The 20,342-nt window shown below is 40.5% G+C and overlaps 1 protein-coding gene across 2 annotated transcripts in view; it reads right to left on the bottom strand.

The window, feature by feature from the left end:
• Positions 1–20,342, bottom strand: part of pparab (peroxisome proliferator-activated receptor alpha b) — a 32,146-nt gene that overhangs the window by 9,365 nt on the left and 2,439 nt on the right. The window contains exons 1-4 of one of the 2 annotated variants that reach the window (XM_031282689.2): positions 12,943–13,096; positions 8,373–8,621; positions 6,334–6,497; positions 3,232–3,370 (exon numbers count right to left, since the gene is read on the bottom strand). In XM_031282689.2, coding sequence (XP_031138549.1) covers positions 3,232–3,370; positions 6,334–6,497; positions 8,373–8,580 — 511 coding nt within the window. In that variant the 5' untranslated portion in view covers positions 8,581–8,621; positions 12,943–13,096. Of the gene's footprint in view, positions 1–3,231; positions 3,371–6,333; positions 6,498–8,372; positions 8,622–12,942; positions 13,097–20,342 lie in introns of those variants that run through there. The other variant, XM_031282688.2, reaches the window with a different exon arrangement.

The following is a 20,342-nucleotide window of genomic DNA, read 5'->3' as shown; positions in this document are numbered from 1 at the left end:
TGAAATAAAAGGAGATTTGCATTTTTAATGAATAATGAATGCTTAAAAACCTTAATTGGAAGAAGAAGAAAAAAACAATAACCAAAAAAAGCCCTGAGGGGTTTATTTTAGATGCAGACATTTGGGCCATAAGACAATATCATAGTCTAACTGCTGGTATGCCAAACAGAAAGACTGAACAAGATACTCATTTCTTTGCCACCCTAAAGTGAGTACTGGCCTCAGCATGGCCACCCCTATGAAACACCATGGTGAGATACACATTAAATTCAGGTTAAATCAGGGTCCAAATATTTCACTTTGATCAAGTGCAATGTATAGTGGTGATGAAGTAATCTAGTCCTGAAATAATAGGGAAATTATGGGGTCCACTCAGTCATTACAGTTGGACTTGATGAGATGGGGAGAAAGTTTATGCAAGAAGGAGAGAAAGGAGGGAAACATATTTAAACAAATAAATAAAGACTTTCCTTGAAATGCATTACAGCAGTGAGAAAAATATGAATAAACACAAAAGGGTACTACACATTACAAGGTGTGTGTGAAGTGTGTTTCAACACTATGCAAGAGTTGTTTTTCTACTAGAGGATGCCAGCATCTCTCAGACGGCCTGGTCCCATTTGACTAATAAGATTAGAGGTGAACAGATTTTAACCCCTCCTCACCAATTTAAATGTGCACAAGCTGATTCCACACACATAAGCTCTCCGAGAACTCAACATCCAGGTGCACCTACCACCTGCATTTATGAGACCATAAAGGCTTAAAAGGAGATCTGATTTCCCTGTTTTCCAACGAGCCGCCCACTGTTGAAACAAACCCAGGCCAACCGAGACGGACTGAGCAAGGATACCGAGCAAGCAGACAGCACGAGGGCCCATTAGATTACTGCTCACTAAGTGGATGGATCATCTGAAGCTGGTAAAGCTCCACAGTGGGCACCTTGGCAGGAGCCAAGTCTAATTAAGATGAGAGGAAGTGAGTGATGTTAAGCTAAGCATAAGTCAATTTCCTAAGATCTAGTGTGAGGTGGGGGGAGGGGACTAAAGGTGGGAGGTGGACAGTCTGTCATTCTATTAAGTCATTTCAGCCATTAAACACCACACCACTGTAAGACTGGTTAGTGTGGTTATTTTCTCACAAAACATGTAATAATGTGTTTATGGCAGCGCATCTTGTCAGCACATGAGATCTGAGACATTATTAAGTTGCTGGAGTTAAGAAACTTTCAATCATTTACGTGTTGTGTGATAATAAAAAGCACGTTGCTGCTGCTGCAACAGCAAGAAAGAGATGTTGTTGATATAAAATACTCCACAAAACTAAAGCACTGTATTACAATTTCACCCCAAGACAACATTGAGTGGCCTAAGCCATTATAATACAAATGTAACTTTCCCCTCTCTACTGTCCACTTTAGAATAAAGGCATTCAATGTGCTCAAAATATAAATAATATACATTTTGTTTTACTGAGCCAAAATCAGATTGCATTGCATTTTTGTTATGATGGCCCCTTATCAACAAGTTTTGGACAGATAGATATGATTTTATGTTAAAATGAATACAACAGAGCTTACTGTTATAATTAATATATCATAACAAAATGGAACACAGGAACATCCAGTATCTTCAGATGTAACTGTGGAATCAATTGTCTGTCGATACAAATGGAGGGACAAAGCTCCAAAATTAGCAGTGCTGTGGTCTTGTAGTCTCTTCAACCACCAGACTCCAAAAGATCAGGTTGCACTGGTTTCAAATCTCCTTCCTCCCCTTCTACGGTTACATTTAGCTCATGAAACTCAATACACATAAACCGTAAAAGGAAGTGGAGCTTACAGAAATACTACTACTTTAAAGCACTACCATATCATCATCAAAATCTGGGCTAGGTCTCAATATGTCAATAACCCCATGGGACAAATGATGGTTCTACTAAAAATACACTGACAGATCAGAAAAGAAATACGCACACGCACACGCACACACACACACACACACACACACACACACACACACACACACCTGAGATGATAACCTGTTTCAGTGCTTGTTTCCCAATCAGGACATTGACCATGACCAAGGGTCAGCAATGATGAGTTGAAAGTCTGATGTAAGACTTTTAAGACAGCACTGTTTAGAGTGTGCACAGATATTGCATTTGCAAATGCTTTGTCTGCGACAGTCAAAGACTGTGTTGGCTGGATTAATGATCACAAGATATATTTTATTTATATTTAAAAAATAAACTCTTAATAATTTTAGAAAGCGATGCAATGTTATGGGACTAAAGTCACAATTTTAAAAAAGTCACAATATTACACAAAAGATGAAGTCATACTTTTTCAAGAAAAAAAATCATTTTCAGTGTGTTACCGTAAGTCTTAATTTGACATTAAATTTACGACTTTATTTACTTAATATTATTTTTCTCTCAAAATTATGACTTTTTCATAAATTATCATATTACAAATTATTTTTTGAAAAATCTCAGATTTCACAAGGAAACGTACACTGTAAAGAGCCAGGAGGAAAAAATATGATTGCTGTAAAACACAGTGCAGGCTCTCTTCCAGCAAGAAAATAAATACAAATGCAATATGGTTTAAGTTATTGGATGACAATGTTTCTTAGGATATGTGATTAATTAGCATTCATTTTGTTTGTTTTTTACATTTTGGGCTCTTACCATGTGCCCTCTATCGCTGCAGCAACGCCAATTATAGGTGTGCTATTAGAGGTTTTGTCTGTCACATAATCAGGTGGATCGACTCACTTATCATATTTCCAACAAAAGGTTCAGCCATTGGAATTCAATATGAATCCAGCACTGCAAAGGCTACACTATCCACAGACACAGATAGAACATGTACTGCACATGAGTGAATTGCAGATCTAAGAGGTATTTTTCTGAATAAAGGAAAATACTGGTCTACAGATGGTATTTTGAAGAAGCTGTCTAATAGCCTGGATTAGTCTTCAGTTAGAGACATGCCTTAGCATGCAACTTAACACTCAACTGAGGTGTTAGATTTCTTATTTGTGCTAATTATGTGTGTATGTGCCTGTTCACATCTGCACAACTGTGGTACTCTGTTAAGTAGTGTGTGTTTACAAGTAACAAGAACCATGCATGTGTGTGTGTGTGTGTGTGTGTGTGTGTGTGTGTGTGTGTGTGTGTGTTGGGTTTGAATCACAGGCTAGACCCACCCTGCCCTGTAGGACTCACCGTTGTGGGACATTCCCACCGACAGGCACTTCTGGAAGCGGCAGTATTGGCACTTGTTGCGGTTCTTTTTTTGGATCTTGCAGCGACGCTCACACTTGTCATACTCCAGCTTCAGACGGATGGTCCGCCTAAAAAAACCCTGAACGAATGAAGGGAAAACATTGCTAAAATGTGAATACTGCTCACATGAACCAAAAACATAATTACAGTAATACTTTGAAAATGATTTTCATATGTACAAAATGAGACGAGAACACCATAGACCAGATTAGTCAAATTTCCGAGATAAAATACACAAGCAAATAAAACCTGAAGTTTAACAGAGACAAGTAAATTACCTTTTAATAAACTGTGCTGTTATGAAACCAGTTTCAGGATCCAGAAAAGAAACTATTAACCAACTCTTTATTAAGAAAGAAGATTATTTTTAGAGAAGCAGTTATTTATTCCCATATGAATGCGTGACAATATCAGACACATAGTTTCACCATCCTCGCTTAGACAAGCTTGACAAAAACAAACATTTAACTTTGGAGAGGAACAGATAGAGCAAGGGGCATGTCTACAGTTGGCCAGAGGGTAGAACATGGCCTGGGGAGTTGCTTAATAACATATTTAGCCATATTTAATAGCAAATTGCAATTTTATCCAAAACTGTCACCCAGCGTGCCAAATGACATAAACACACAGTATGAAAGACACAAAAATATTCGTACAACAGCACTGTCAGTGGGAAATGCTTTAACCACGTGAGCACGTGTTAAGCTGCAGACACACTGACTACCCTCAGCAGAAAAGGCACTTGGACTGATCAGTCTCCCCAAGTTGGTCAAAAAAGTGCCTCAGAACACACCAAAATGACGAGAGGTAATACGTCTCCATAACAGCAGGTGGCGCTAATCTGTATTGTCGCCCAAAAATGAAAACCGGCAGCTGATTGGACGAACGTGCAACGTGGGTCTGGTTTCTCCGGAAATTCAAAGACAGACTGTCATGGCGGCTTGTTCAGAATACAATCTCATATTTTACTAAAATAGTTCACCGAAAAATGTTTCTGAAAACATTTTAAGTGAGAAATAGGCCATGCAGTTGCTGAATTTGTCTTCGTTTCAGATCAACAAAGGTCAGTTTAAAAAAAATTCGTCAGATTTTGAGAGACTCTTGTCACGCTCATTCTGCTCCCCGTTTCCGGGTTAGCACTCTACCAATCAGATGGGTCATTTGAGTCTGACTGCCGGCAGTGCCTGACCCGCCGATTATACATGTCAAATCGGCCAAAATGAAGGCCAACGGCCCCTCGGACGGACGACGGCACGGAACACACCGAACAGACTCGAGTCACTGACCTCGCCAGACTGTCCACCGGCCGATTATCGGCTTGGTGTGTCGGCGCCTTTAAGTAACCCTGACTGACTCTCACCCACTAACCTCCAAAAAAACACACACACACACACACACACACACACACACACACACACACACACACACACACACACACAAAACGAGGTCAGGCTACATGGGCTTCATGTTGACGCTGCTTGTGTTCACTTTTGTAAAGGATCAGTGTACTGACAACACATAGGTCAGCCTCCTCCTATTACTAACAGGAGAAAGGATGCATATGAGAGGATAGATATGTGTGTGTATGTAAAGTTGTTTTATATACTAAAATATAACAATTCTGATAATTTCACATGTGATATTTTGTTTGTGCCATTCTCAGTGGTTTGAAGTGGCAACCTACAGTATATTGCATCTTCCCCTCTCTCTCCTCTCATTTCCTGTAACCTCTCTACTGTCCAACTTGGAATATAGCCTTTTTTTCTTTCCTTTTTTCTTTTTTTTTTAAAGATGGAACTAGAATTCTTGATTGAAATTGACAAAAGGTGACAAACCTTGCTGGCCTATTATGACAGACTTGATTTGTAATATAAAAAAGTAACGCACACCAAGGGTTGTAGTGAGGTGCTTATCACTGGTGGTAGACTTGAAAATAAGAAAAAAACGTTGCACACTCTGGCTCCATATGCATATCTCTTTTTATTCTCCAATAACAGACACATAAATGCTTTTGGAGCCAGAGTGTGCAACACTTTTTTCGTATTTTCAAGACAATTTATATATCCCGTGATAATCCAGCTGTCGCAAAAAGGGGCTTCCACATTACCCTTTGGCACTTCATAGGTCACTTCTGATATATGTATCCCTCCTAAATGTAGATGTTGTTGCTAAACAAATTTACCTTGGCTTTTGTGATGACGTGTTGTTTTAGAGCTTTACGACTTCACTCTGCATAGGTCACATAGTTTTGTCTCTGCCCTGTGGACAAGAACAAGGCCTTTGTCCAGTGTAGATACATCTGTATTGATGCACAGAGCTGCTGAGTTTATGTATCACTTCCTGACATTCATACTCCTACTGCTTTCTTGGCTGACACATTTAGTTGCGCACAGTGGATTCACCGTGCGGAGGTGTAGAAAAGTCGCTCACTTCAGCTACTTTCCCCTCAGCGACTGATAGAAAAGAAAAAATGTATAAAGAATACACAATACTGACACACCAACATAAGCTCAAAAAGACATGCACACACACACCTCAAGTTATACTATCTTTGTCCTTGCCTCTCAAAAAAGACCCTTGAGTTGTTCAACATGACTGGTAAACAATTAACTCAAAGATTATTGAGCGACCACGTGTAAAGGCCAAGCCTGGTAGTTCTGATGCTTTAAGAAAGTATCATCAGTCACAAGACACACTGCCTCTGGATTTCTGGCATGTCCTACTTTTTTTCAGTGTCCTGAAATTGGTTAATGTGTAGTCAAAAGGTGGTTTGAGATTCTTGGCTTGTCTGTGCTTGAGTGTGGGTTACTTTGGGAGAGAGCGATTGATGGATATTGACAGAAATATTGATTGATGGAAAGAAAGCAGTAGTAAGTAAAAAACTTTGTAGGGTGAGAAGATAAGAGAGACCAGGCATGTGTGATAACTTCAGATTCAATTCTCACAATAATGTCCGTACACTGGTCTAGTCTTCGCCAACGTCTAAGGTGAAATACTGAGATAGAACCACCTATTTGACTGTATAATTAATCTTCATCTCACCTTGCAGCCCTCGCATGCGTGGACTCCGTAGTGATAGCCCGAGGCACGGTCAGCACAAACTCGACACTCTAGATTGAGCGATGAGGAGGCAGATGAGAACTCCTCCTGGCCCGCTGCCATCCCGTAAACAACCGACGACGGGCTGGATGCTGGCGTCAGGGCATCTACAAAACACAAGCACATGGATGATTACATGTGTCATCGCACTACTGCCCCCTGATCAATACACACATCTTAAGGCAAATACTGCACTGGTAGCCAATTAATAAGTCTGGATAATTCTGGTGATATTGTATATTTTTCTCATTGTCAATAAAATCCCATGGAAAGACCAAATCGACAATCCGACAAGCAGGCCCACTTCACAGATTGGCCAGGTGTGTAAATGAGAGAAAATATACAGGAACCTTAACTTGTCTCTCAAGCTGTCTTTTGTAAATGGGGGGTTGCTTTGTTCAGTTTCATGAATGGTGCCAGAGTGTAGGCAATGTAACAACTTTTTTTTTTTTAAGTATAACAATTGATGGGCCTATCATACTTTGTAGGGGTGTGCAAACAAATCACTTCATATTCGAATCGTGATTAAAGCTCTACCAATTCAACATCGATTCATTCATAGATTTTTTTGTTTTGTTTAATTGTATGTCTACTGCAATCACATGGGAAAAGTTACTATATTTACATACTGTGAATTTTTTTTTTTTTTTTTTTTTTTTTTTTTTAAAATCGAGAATCGTTTTTGAATCGGAAATCGATTCTGAATCGAATCGTGAGCCTAAAAATCTATATTGAATCGAATCGTGACATTTTCTGAATCGTGCACCCCTAATACTTTGTCATTGCCTGCAGTACACAGGATACATGCTGATCTTGTCACCACAATCAGACAACAAACTGAGTCACAATCTTGAAAAAAATGTACCTTCCTCTGCCTTAATGAATGCATCTCTACTGTCTTACCTCCCTCCGGCAAAGAACTAGTGGAATATAAAGTACAGCTTGAACTTTTTGCCCTGACAAAGGACAGTCTGTTCAATCACAGCAACTAGTTATTCCGAGATATTAGCATGTTGTTTGCATTGGGTTGCCTGTCACAAGCATAACAGTGTTGGAGTAGTATTACTGATCCTCCTCGTGGTTGACAGGCCATGAGGTTACCAACAGTTTTCTATTTTCTACTATACACCTTGTGAAGGCAGCACGGTTGGTAGAACTTGCTTGGTACACAAATAGCAAATGTGAAATGGTACAAAACAGTGGCACTAAGTCAAGCCACATGAGTTGGTCGAGAGAAGGCAGAATGGGGATAAACGGCATTTGGCAGCGGACCTGAAGCTGTGTTCCTGCGTGGTGCAATTGCACATGTTTCAACTGATTGTGGACAAGAAAAGCATGTCAGTGTTTCTTCTGCTTCTTAGCACTCCTGAACACCCATAAATCCTGAACACCCTCTCACTGACTTTTCCATGATATCATCAAATGTTTCCGTGATGCCTTCTACCCATACTTCCCTCACTTTTCTCCTCTCCTTCCATCTCCCTCACTCACACCCTCTATTCTCTCATTACATGTTTATCTTTCTGTACTATTTACGACTTTCATCATCTGTTGCGTAACTGGGTAGTAGCATACATGTCCCAGATGCCCATGCGACTTTTATTTAGGAGGAAACACAGTAGCAAAATGTATGAATTTCTCATTGGATATGGGGAAATGAGAAGGGCTGGAAGAGGACAAATAGGTAAAACAATAGGACAGAAAATAAGAAGTAGATAAGTAGAGAAAGAAAAGAAGACATGGGGAGTTAATAGGGAAATAAATTGGCAGGAAAATGCATCAACTCACTCAGTAAATCAGAGACAAGAAGAACGAACTGATTAAGATCAATGGACTATTGCCCAAAAGGGTAAAGCGTGTGAATCAGAGATGCCACTGAAGTGCCAGGGACACTTTTAAACTGTGAAATGACCCCACATTGTCATCTCACCATATTATTAATCTAAATAGATCATTTCAGTTTAATGATAATGAGACTTCACCTAGAACAGTGGAACCTTCAGAGCCATTGCTGGAGGACTGGTATTCGGGGACATCAAAGGAGCTGAGGGCGTCGTTGTCGATGGACTGGGAGATGTCCTGGAGCTCCTCCATGCCGCCCATGAAGTCGTGATCGGCGCACAGGGGGCTGCCCAGTACCGAGTCCTCCAGGGGCGAAGGGGGATGGTAATGGCTCTCCATGTCGACCATAACGGTGGAGGAGCGGGTCAGCGGCACTTTCACTCATCAGACTGGGGATGGAGGACAGGGGAAGGGTGGAGGGGGAAAAGAAGAAGGTCAAAGAGGGTACGGAAACACAAACAGGCAGACAGAGCAAAAAAAAGATGATAATTCATTTCTAAGGTCACCTCTGTCTGAATTTCTAGAGTAAGCTTGCTAACATGCTGATGTTTAGCAGGTGTAATGTTTACCACATTCACCATCATAGTTTAGTGTGTTAGCATGCTAACATTTGGTAATTAGCAATGAACACAAAGTACATGTCATTAGACTTGCTTCATAAACCAAAATGTATGGCAAAATGTATTGGAGAGATTAAAACTTTGACCTGATGATGGTGAAACATAAAGTCAGGGGATCATCAAAGTGATTACAGAACAAAACCAAAAATGACAACCTCATTGTGGCACTAGAGGAAAAGTAGAGAGATCTACACAATCATTGGATACATCATCTGGGAACCCTGAATGTTTCTACCAAATGTTTTGCCAATCCATTTAAAAGATGTTGAGATATTTTACTAGATAAGTGAAAATGTATGCTGGCAGCACTAGAAGAAAAGTTAGGGGATCACCAAAGTTTCAGGGGGACCATCTTCTGGGCCCCATGAATGTCATGCAATTCGTCAAACATGTTGAGATATTTCAGTCAGGATCAAAATAGTGGACCAACTGACCATTGCCATCCACAAAGCCGAGCCACAAGCATAGCTAATAACTGATTACATCATTATCACCATCAACACCACAGAGTAACATGCGCACTGAAAAACAGTGCGCATGATTCAACACAGCATACATTATGCATTCAGGCCTATTGAGTATTGCTGATGCAACGTGTGGCCATCCACATTAACAGGTGCTGCATGTTGCGATAGTGGGTCAGCAGATAGTAAGGGAATGAAGGACACAGAGTATCTTATGACATAGCACAGACCCCTCTGCTCATGAGGTAGTCACTCCTAATACAGTAACCTTATCCTTGTAAACCTCATAGTGCACCCGAAATAGAAAGACAAAGAACAGAGAGACAGAAAGTGAAGCACAGGGACATGTGGGATGAATGTGGGTCACTAGGCTGACTTAGGCTGTGCTGTGATAGGCTAGTTCTGGGGTTGGCTATAGAGGAGACATGACAGACTGGCTTGCAGAGATTTTGCTGAATTTCACAATGGGAACTGGGAGGAGCTTGTTGGTTAAGATTAAGACTAGCAGAGGGAATGGACCTTACATCACATATTAGAACTTCATACATCCGCATGTAAACTGGGTCAATCTTCAGTAAGCCCTTTCCATCAGGCCCCACTAAGAACATCAAACGAGGGGGAGGTGAGGGGGTGCGGTAGAGGGTGGCTATACGCCTACAAGACAACAGCTGCTGGTAGTTATCAGCCATTCTACACCTTTACACATGACCACTTTTAGTTTAACCTTAACTAACCCCGTACTGTGCAATGTACTGTAGGTTGTTTGAGAAGAGAGACTCACTGCATGCTTAAAACGTTTCTGCCCTCCGTGCTCCCTATGAGTCTATTTAAAAGATCTAACAACAGACATGAATGGTATTTCATTGAAGCAGTTACAGAAAGTATAGATTATTTGCATATAGTTTCACCTTGAGTGCAGAAGGCAAATAAAATAGATGAACTAAACGTGATTCTATGCGTTATGTGGCGGTTAATAATAGTAGAATTAATTTATTTTTCAGTGGCATTTAAAACCTTCAAGTAGGAGGGAAAGGTCCCTACTACTTTCAGGGCTGGTAGGTGAGTGGGCAGCATGACCAAAAGCAGATTAATGAACTGAAACATATAAGTAATAACAGCACAACAACAAGACCTCAATGTCTAATCCCTTGGTATGACATGGATGAATGTGGATATGAATAAGCAGTAAGCTATCCTTTAAAATCACAGAGCACATGGTCTAATAAAACTCTGACTTGTTGAGAAGCAATACAAGTGCAGTCAGTTTACCATGTACAAAAACAAAAAAAAAATAATTCAGCCTAGCTGCTCCTGCACTGGAAATGAATGTCTCAGCACACGTCAGCCTTTGCAAATATATTAAAGAGGGAACTTGATGGTAACTTGGTATGTATGTTCTGGTACGCTGAGGTCAGGAATTTTGGCAATACGACACCCTAATACTAAAACTACACTCTATTGAAGACACTGGTATTGTAATGGTGCCTTGTGTATTGGCTAATGGATGAATATGAATACAAATGTTTTAGGGCTCGAGCCATTGGAAAGACAGCACAGCAAGTGTTTTTTAGGTTTAAAAACCGGGTCAAGAAGCAGAGAAAAAAAAAAATCGCAATGCAATAAAATGAATTGTATCATAAAGAATCACAGCCCCGAGGAACTAAACTGAATCTAATCGACCTTGAAGATTCCCACCCGTTAAAAACACTACTTTACATGAAAAGAATCCTGGCATGTGAGCGGGCAGCTTTACTGAGCTACTCACTCTTTCATACACTTGTAATTCTAAATGGAGGCAGTGTTAGCTCTGCTATGATAAAGCAAACCTCTTTAGCATTCAGCCGCTAGCTCCTGACCCTCAGGTCTTCTTTTAGAGGACATCCTGTTTCATACACTCACTTCACTGAGCACTGTCTCATCATAATAATGCTTCAAGGGGAAAAATAAAGACGCTTCTTGGCTACAGTTTGACTAACATCCATGCTGTCTATTCGGATTACACTCCATTAACCTGGGTACGTTATATCTAGTGGTAAGATGAGATAACTTTGGATTTACAGAATATCAAAAAATTTTGTTTTTTTTCCAGTGTCAACACACACCCACGGCATGCATGACTCTCTACATTTTCTTCTCTCAAATAACATGACTTTTCTGAACGCATGATTCCCTACCAGCAGCTATGAAGTGGACCAAGCTAATGTTGTGTTGCCACCACCATGTAACATGACAATGTAAACACACAGATCTGCTTAGCTGCAGACTGCAGGGGTATTGTGGACTGAGACAGAGAAAGACAGAGAGAGACACAGGGGGTGGAGAGGAATGTCAGGAAAGCTACATTACAGGGTCTTTATCAGCAACGTGCGAGACAGAGTGAGCATGTGAGGCAGAGAGAGAGAAGGAAAACAGTGGTTCCTACGGTAACAGCAAGCCTTTGTCTTTAAGGTCAAGCCCTCTCAAGTGCTCACTCAACCAAGCCTGCTGAGGGCACTGTGCACACTGAGAGGAAGATGAGCAACGTGTTTGTGTGGGTTAGGGTTGGAATTAGGGTCCAAAAGGGGAGGAGGGTGTGGGGTTTAAACTGACAAAAGACCACTAATCAAGAGCCACCGAGGTCGCCATGACGATGCCATGGCAATGCCGACACATGGATAACGCTTTGAAATCAGTGGCGGAGAGCGGGCAGCAGGCATGTAAAGACAGCTACAAACTATAACAGGAATTCAATCTCTCATCATCAAAACCGATAAATCCCATTATAGACTTGTGTATTAGCAGGTCTGTGCTGGTGATCACAGGGCCGGATGTATATGTGGAGCAAAAATATCCATACTGTTCAATGGATTTCTGCACAGTTGCTTAGCATGTGCACCCAGCCCCCCATGTTATGCTCATCAATCTCAGTGAAGACCCACATTAGACAGACAGGCCATGAAGTTGCTAGTAAGCTCCGGCTGAGGCAGATAAACATGCTCTGAATGAGAGCCAGGCATGTGGATAGCCTCCTACTCTCCCAACAGGAAACAACATAGAACAGCATGAAGTTAGTGTACACAGCCGTTTGAGATCTTTAAGAAAATTATCGATAAATCACCTGCACTGTTGAGCTGAGTCTCAGTAGTGATACCCACCACTCAAGTAGTGCACTTCAAGTTATCTGATCTTGTGGCACCTCTAAATCCACACAGGCTACAGCTGATAACTGAAAAGTATAATCACAGATTACACAGCCTCCATGACTAACTAATGTCTTTGCGGCATCCAATAAAGCTCAATGCTTTTTCAAATCCATCAACGATGAGGACAGCAAACAGCAAAGACTGTGATGACAAGAAATCACAGATAAAGCTGGCAGCAGACCAAGACATTAAAGGTGTGTATGGGCTTGTCTCACCAAGGCGTGGAAAAAAACATTACTGAAAACACTGTAGTCCTTCCAAAGTAAAGGAGAACATACCTTGGCAATGAGAGGAGACAGAAGAGAGTTGCTTACGTACTATTTGTCTGTCTGCAGTATTGCTACCAGTCTATAAAATGTGTTTTTTCTAAGACTGTTGGTAAGTATAGTTTATAGAATATGAAAACCCATTAATAACTTCAGTAAACAAACACTACTTCCCTACCTTCCTTATCCAAAAAAACGTCAGGTCTTCCATGTAACTGTGGTCCCTGACAACATGACATCCAGCTCTTTCCACAAGTTTGTATGATCATTCAGTGCGCGTGTGGGTTTGTGTGTGAGAGAGAGCAGACCACAGGTTAATGTTTAATCCGCCCATCCTGTGGTCTGAGTGCTAACAGGCCTGTCAGAAGAAGGGCCTTAGGGGCATAACAGTGGTCTTAGAGCAGGAATATGGGCTGATGGGGCTGACCCGCCAGCTCTGCCTGTCAATTTGTTTGAAGAGTTCACTCTATGAGCTCAGTCTGGACCGTGCCCACAGTGTAAACACTCAACTGAATCCTTATCACGCAGAGCTGATATGCTATAGCCGGTGCCCTCTTATCGCTATGGAGATTGACCAAAGTACAGGAGAAGTGATTGACATTGGACTTTAGCTGTAGTCCACGATAGATGAGCCATGTAATAGCAGATAGCATTGAACAGTTCAATCATTATGTCAGGTCAGGATCAGGTCACTTACCTTGTCATCTCAGGGTCAATATGTCCAGCACAATCAAATTTTGTCACCCATTTTTAGACATGAAAGGTCCAAACTATTGTCTTTGCAAATTTTAGTTCCTAATATCATGCATACTTTACATTTGTATAGCCAATTTAAAATGCATGCTATAAATGTTTATATTTTTGATGTATTATTATCGCATTTTCAGACCTCCATTGTTTTCCAATAATTATGCATATAATGAATCTATTAACTTGAGTTGCTTAATCCATCACCATAAACATTATGCCTGCATTAGACTATGGAAATAAAATATTATTGTTATGTGGTATTGCAGTTCACTTAAACTTCTATATCACACTATATTGCCTCATAACAGCAATCTAATTTTGACAAAAATAATGCAGACTTGAAGGATTACACAACTATAGATAATAGATAGATAATAGCTTTTCATATCAAATGGAAATGGATAGAAACAATGGCTGCTTGGAATGTGGGTTTCTCACATATTCTATTTCTAAATGGAACAAGACTTGTGATTTTAATGAAGATGTGTTACTCAAGATGAGCTCTCTCTTTGGCTGTCAGCATATTAAACACCCACTGCTGCATCAAGTTGAGAAATAAAACCCTAAGTTGCATAAGCCCCAGTGGACTCTGAGCTCTGCATTGACGGCGTGTTCAGTGTCAAAAATAATAATTAAATGTTCACACACGCTCACAAGACAGAGCCCATACAATCTGACCATGAAAACCTGCAGAAGGTGCTATGTGACAGTGGATCACGTTACCTCAAAGGTCTACGCTGACCTGAGCCATCACACTGGCTGTTTATAGATCATCATGACGTGATGGAAAGTGTGCCTACATGTGCGTGTGTTGTGGACTCAAAACAAGCACATTAATTGAAAATGTATGGTGATATTCTCTGAGTGAACAAAAACTTTGCGAAGTGAAAAAAAAAAGTGGTTGTCAGTTTGGTTGAAACAGGTGGCAACATAGAAAACGCCAAAAATCTAAATTTAGACACATGGACTGACTGTTGTCGTGACCTCGAATAAACTCTAAAGGTTTCGTGGTAACTTGATTCATCCTCAATATTTTTGGCTCCGGTTTAGTTTGAGCAAGTTCAAAGTTTCTAAATACTTGCATTTCTTTGGATATTTTCTAAATGTCTAATTTGACCAGCTGCCATTATCTCCAAATGTTTTGTTTCTCATACACTTGTCATGGATGAGGAATTTCTGGCTGTTTACTTGGCTGATACATTAAGCATTTTTTACCATAAGTATTAGATAAATATTAGTTTCCAATAACCTATCAAACACAATAAGGTTGCATGCTGAAACATTGAGCAGTGCATTTATGGAGCATTTGTGTTAAAAAGCATATTATTTACAGTAAATCTAAATGCATGGGACATTTTTGTCGGGGAAAGATATGAGCAAGTGGTCATGACATCCTGGTTGTTAATAAGAATATATGTGTTTTCTGCTTTGGATTGAGTCTGATGTGTAAACAAAAGTGAGGTCAATATGTTGAAATGACACCGCTACTGTTTAACCTTGTGCAGTATAGCCACAGCTTAACTAGCTACCCCAGTGTGTTAGGTGTATTTACAGCTGAACAAATGGCAGGCTCGACCCTCACTGTTCCCAGCTGCTAACACCACCAATCGCTAACAACACTGTCCTTAAGCAAACCCTCCATTTGGTGCTAAACGTTGGCTTCTGGCTGCCCCTTAGCGCTTATTTCCAAACCAGTCACAAGGATCAAGCAAGCCACCATTACAAAACCTCCCTGCTGTACTGTACATTTCAGATGGGGGAAACTGCTGCAATCTGTTCCAGCTGCTTTTATCACATGACAGATGTCAGGCTGGGGTAACAAGACAGCAAGTGGCACTTGCATACATTAAACTGGACCAACAACACCATAAAGTGCTTGTACAGGTCACCTTAACTTTCCCCTTTTTTATGATCTATGCCATAGTTGCTCTGGGCATATTGTGTCAAATTCTACTGATTTTTCTCCCATTGCATACTCCTGTAGTGATATACAGCAACTGTGCTGGATGGCAGAACTGTACAATATTGTACAGAAATATAAAAAGATTGCACTATTTAGCATTTTCCACTGATTCAATACATGTGGATATGGTTTTGTATCCGTAATTATGTGTGTGCTCCACATATCAGTACAGACTCATACTGTATTTAGGAAGGTGCACATTCCCATCCAGAAATAAAAAATATTACATGTGATCATCAGTACAATGTACAAATCATGGCAAGTGCCAAAGAGAAGGGAATGTTCAAGTGAGTCTGTACTGTTCTACCAGTTGCTCTGGACAGCAGACAGAGCTCTCAGTCTGTAGCCCTGTGGACTTGGAATGACCACCTTGAGTGCAATGCTGCCAAGAAATATATAACATTTTACATGCTGTGGCTTGATTGAAGAGGACAGTTCATGTGCTACAACATTGCAGGGGGTATTTACATTTTCAGCATGATGCTAAATGATGTGCAGGAATCACTCTGGGAGAAATCATTTATATAGTTAGGGGCTGAAATGATGAGTCAAAGTATCTCCACTTTAATAAAGCATGAGTCTTCAACCTTCTCCCATGCTACCTTCATTTTTGCCCAAAACAATCATGCAAAAGGCGTGCTCAAGAACTTTCCAACACATGTTTTACGAGAGTTTCTGTATTACTGGAAAACAATACAATGGGGAGGGTCAGAGTACAGAAATCACCAAACCTGAGATGAGAACAACATGACATTGGAAGCATTTCTCTCTGCTCAGACAGCTGTGTGTATTATATTACATTTTCCAGCATGACACAGGAGTCCTGAGTTCCCCCTTTTTGGCTGCCAAACCAGCCTACATGTTTGTGGGGGGGCATGCAGCACACAGGCCTGGTGACAGAACAACACTAGTTGCTACTGTAGTGGGATCACAGAGTATGACAAACCCCAAAGGGTTCTTTTAGCAAGCGAGCAAAAGCTGAAATCAGCAAATCAGTGTTGGTATTCCAAGAGCCTATTTTTTTTAAAGATTTTTTTTGGGGCTTTTCCCTTTATTTTGAAAGTGGATAGACATGGAAGGGGGAGAGAGATGGGGAATGACACGCAGCAAGGGGCAGCAAGTCAGATTCGAACCCTGCGCCACTGTCGCCCCCCAAGAGCCTATTCATTAATTTCATATATACACACTCTGTCATCACCTTATAAAACCTCATTACACCCATGTAAGCTATACAGCTGACACACAGTAGTATGGTTACGCTGCTTCTCTTAGCAATCTTAAAAAAAAAAAAAAAAAAATCAAAACTTCTTTGGCCTGTCATGTTAATAAGCACTGTCAATTCCCATGCTAGTGTCAAAGACCTCTGTTATACCAAAACAAACAGAACTGACATCAGATAAATACAGAAGAGGCCTTGAGTAAAACCGATGATGGCGTTGTCTGAGCTTATGAGTGGAGCTGTAAGAGAGCGGGCTTCGCCAGTAATAGAATTAGAGTGGGAGAGTAGATAAGACCAGGAGTAGGTCACTGATGAGGATTTCTATCGGCCGTGGCTCACAAGGATGAGGATCAGACCCCATTGCCTCACCTACAGAGATGGGAAGTAACAAAGTACAAATACTTCGTTATTGAAGTACAAATACTTTGTTACTGTACTCAAGTAGATTTTTCAGATATTTTTACTTTACTATTTATTTTTGTGCCGACTTTTTACTTTTACTCCTTACATTTTTAACACGAATATCGGTACTTTCTACTCCTTACATTTTACAAAATTGGCTCGTTATTTTAGTTTAAAATAATTTCAGTGGAGTTACCGTTATTATTTTTCGCATCATCAATACCGAATTCAATCTAATTGGATGGGAATATGTTATAATATGCTGCAAATTGTGCCAACCGAAACATTCACAAGAATTCACCATCAAATTTGAAAAAACACATAGCATGCATCTTTTTGTTGTTATCAAAAGCTATTTGTTGTTTGTTTCAGTAACTTTATTAAGTTTACGTTAATGGTCAGTTACATTTGTTCTCCTGCTAGCAATGACGATGCCTTGGTTCGCTAGCATTTAGTTAATAACCCAAGTAGCGTTAAGGTTAGCGAGTGTTCAGTTTATTTGAAAATAATCTAATACTAGCTGATACAATATCAGCATGTATAGCTTTATATTAAAGCAGCCATATTATGCTCATTTTCAGGTTCATAATTGTATTTTAAGGTTGTACCAGAATAGGTTTACATGGTTTAATTTTCAAAAAACACCATATTTTTGTTGTACTGCAGTGCTCTCTCTCACTGCTGCAGCTCCTCTTTTCAGCTGGTCTCTGTTTTAGCTACAGAGTGAGACCTCTTTTCTTCTTCTTCTTCTGTACTATCTTTGATTGCACTGCACATGCCCAGTAGCTCAGATGTAGATCATGTCAGCTAGCTAGCGCCATAGACAGTAAAAGAAAGGCTGTTTCTACAACTTCGGTCAGTTACAAGGCAGGATTAGCTGGGAGACTTCTAAATGAGGGCGCACATGTAAGTAGTTCTTTTGTAGATTATGGTGAACTTGTGTGTGTTGTAGCAGTGCTTTGCTACTGAGAACGAGGTAGCATGCTAGCGTTAGCATGCTAGCGTTAGCATGCTAGCGTTAGATTACTTTAAAAACAAATTCAGTAACTTGATTTAGTGTAACAGTGCTGTAGCAACGTTAACGTTACTCAAGGCCGTTCTTGTTTTCAAGACCATTTAAGTTAACGTTATTTGGTCTTGTTGGGCTAATGTTAACGTTAATGTCTCAAACCTCTCAGATGTAAGTTAGAGGACTCATGTTTGAATTCTCACAGAATCACAATTGAATTCATATCTTGCTACTCAGTCAGAATCTTAACCTGGAGTCCCAGTGTCTGTCACAATAATCATATATGTGATGTTTTAGGCTTGGCAGACATCCATTTAAAATGTAGGCAATGGCATATAAAGAACCTTTTTTCCATGTCCTGTTTCTCAGCTTGCACTCTAATAACATTTGTGTGGTCTAGGTAGCTTTGCATAAAAAATGGTTGTCATTCACAAAGCTACTTTTACACTTCAAGTAAATTTCCAAGCCTGTACTTTGTTACTTTTACTTGAGTAAAGAAGTTAAATCAGTACTTTTACCAGAGTATTTTTTAACACAAGTATCTGTACTTCTACTTGAGTACGGGAAGTGAGTACTTTTGCCATCTCTGCTCACCTACAAGTTAACAAGAAAGACCGTAAACCTTACAACAATGGGTCGGTCTTAGACAAATAGGATGTTGAAGAGATTGGGAGAGACAAAGAGGCTTAAAAAAAGACATTTATTTAAGAGACCCGTCAAATCCTCCTGTCTATTCCCCACGTGGTTCAACATATAAATTCTGCTTCCATACAGCATCCCTCCCAGGTCAATCTCCTGTCCAGAGCTGCTTACTGTTAAGTCTGGCTGGAGGGCATCAATCCTATTCAACCCAGAATGACTTTACCTTAAGGAAGGCTCAAAGGGGAATAGACCTGGCTCAAATGAAGGTCAAACATGGGCGATAGAGGACACAAGTTGCAAAACAAACAGACCATAGAAGTGACTAAAAACAGCCGCAATGAGCACACTTGGACTGAAAATAGCACTGTGTAAAAAAGCTTAGTGGGTTTGTTACCACAGGTACCAAAAGAAAGGGTGAAATGTGACCCAAGAGGTCAAGTTTAAATAACACATCCATGTCTGAAGGCTTATCAGAAGGCACAACACTGGTCAGCTGAGGGATTTTACAACTCTGGAAAGTCATTACAGTGGTATTCATTTTATCCTCCATCTCCATGACTGTGAAGTAAACAGTAGAAATAAACTGTTGCCATTACAAAGTAATCTATGAGTATGTGTTTGCAAGTTAAGCAGAGTTTAATTCTTTTGCAGGAGCCATCCAAGGACCCCCGTTGTGCCAGTTCAGTGGCCTCAATGACATGAATGAAGAGGTTACGTTTTGTGAATGCTATTGTCGCTCTGAATGCAGCCTCGAGGCGGCATACAAAATGTTTCTCCGATCCTCAAGCAGTGTCTGAAACACCTCCCTCCATGCCTCTCGGCATCTGGATTTTCTTGCGTTCGAATGAGTGCAACCCTTTCTTGAGGAGACTACTACCTATAAGTGTACCCCTTTATTCTCATTTGAATGATTATTGCATCTTGCCTTGCAGTGCTGTGTGTGGGCAGACTTTCGAGACCGCTCTTGTGTAGCCATCTGGAACAGCTATAAACGTGGTCGCCTTTAAATGACATTTGCTACAACCACTTGGTAAAACCTGTCGACTCCTTCGGGTTTCTCTGACCATTGATCCTTTCCAGTGAGTGTCTACAAGAGGTGGAAGAGGCTTCTGGAGTTACATTTCCTCAAAATCATTTTTTATGTACACAAAACAAAGCTGTATGTCAAAGACAGTGACTTTGCTTACACATGTTCTATAAACTATGCCCAATGCAAACATTTTTCCACTGCTCTTTGGCCAGCAGTGATGCAGGGACTTGAAAATAGGTCAGTGGAACTAGGGTTTTGTTGCTAAACATGCTTACAATACATCTCTTCATAGACTCACAACAGAGACAAATGATGAACTCTTGAGACTGTGCACTTGAGAACAGAACCTGAAAGTCCTGTTTGAGGAGCAGCGAGGAAAAAAACCTATGCCTTTCACTCTGTTGTTGTTTCTGCATCTGAAACTGTCACTCCAAGCTGCGAATGCAACCAGGCAAAAGCTGATTACAGGTCTCAGGTTCCTGGAGACAAAACTGTCCGAGTGCAGCAGCACAGTTGGACAGAAACTAAACTGAAAAAACCTTAAGGCTGACTCAAAGAAACAC

Source organism: Sander lucioperca, chromosome 7, assembly GCF_008315115.2.
Source record: "Sander lucioperca isolate FBNREF2018 chromosome 7, SLUC_FBN_1.2, whole genome shotgun sequence".
Taxonomy (NCBI): domain Eukaryota; kingdom Metazoa; phylum Chordata; class Actinopteri; order Perciformes; family Percidae; genus Sander; species Sander lucioperca.
The sequence above is the reverse complement of the archived record's forward strand: the minus strand, read 5'-3'. Positions and strand labels throughout refer to the sequence as shown.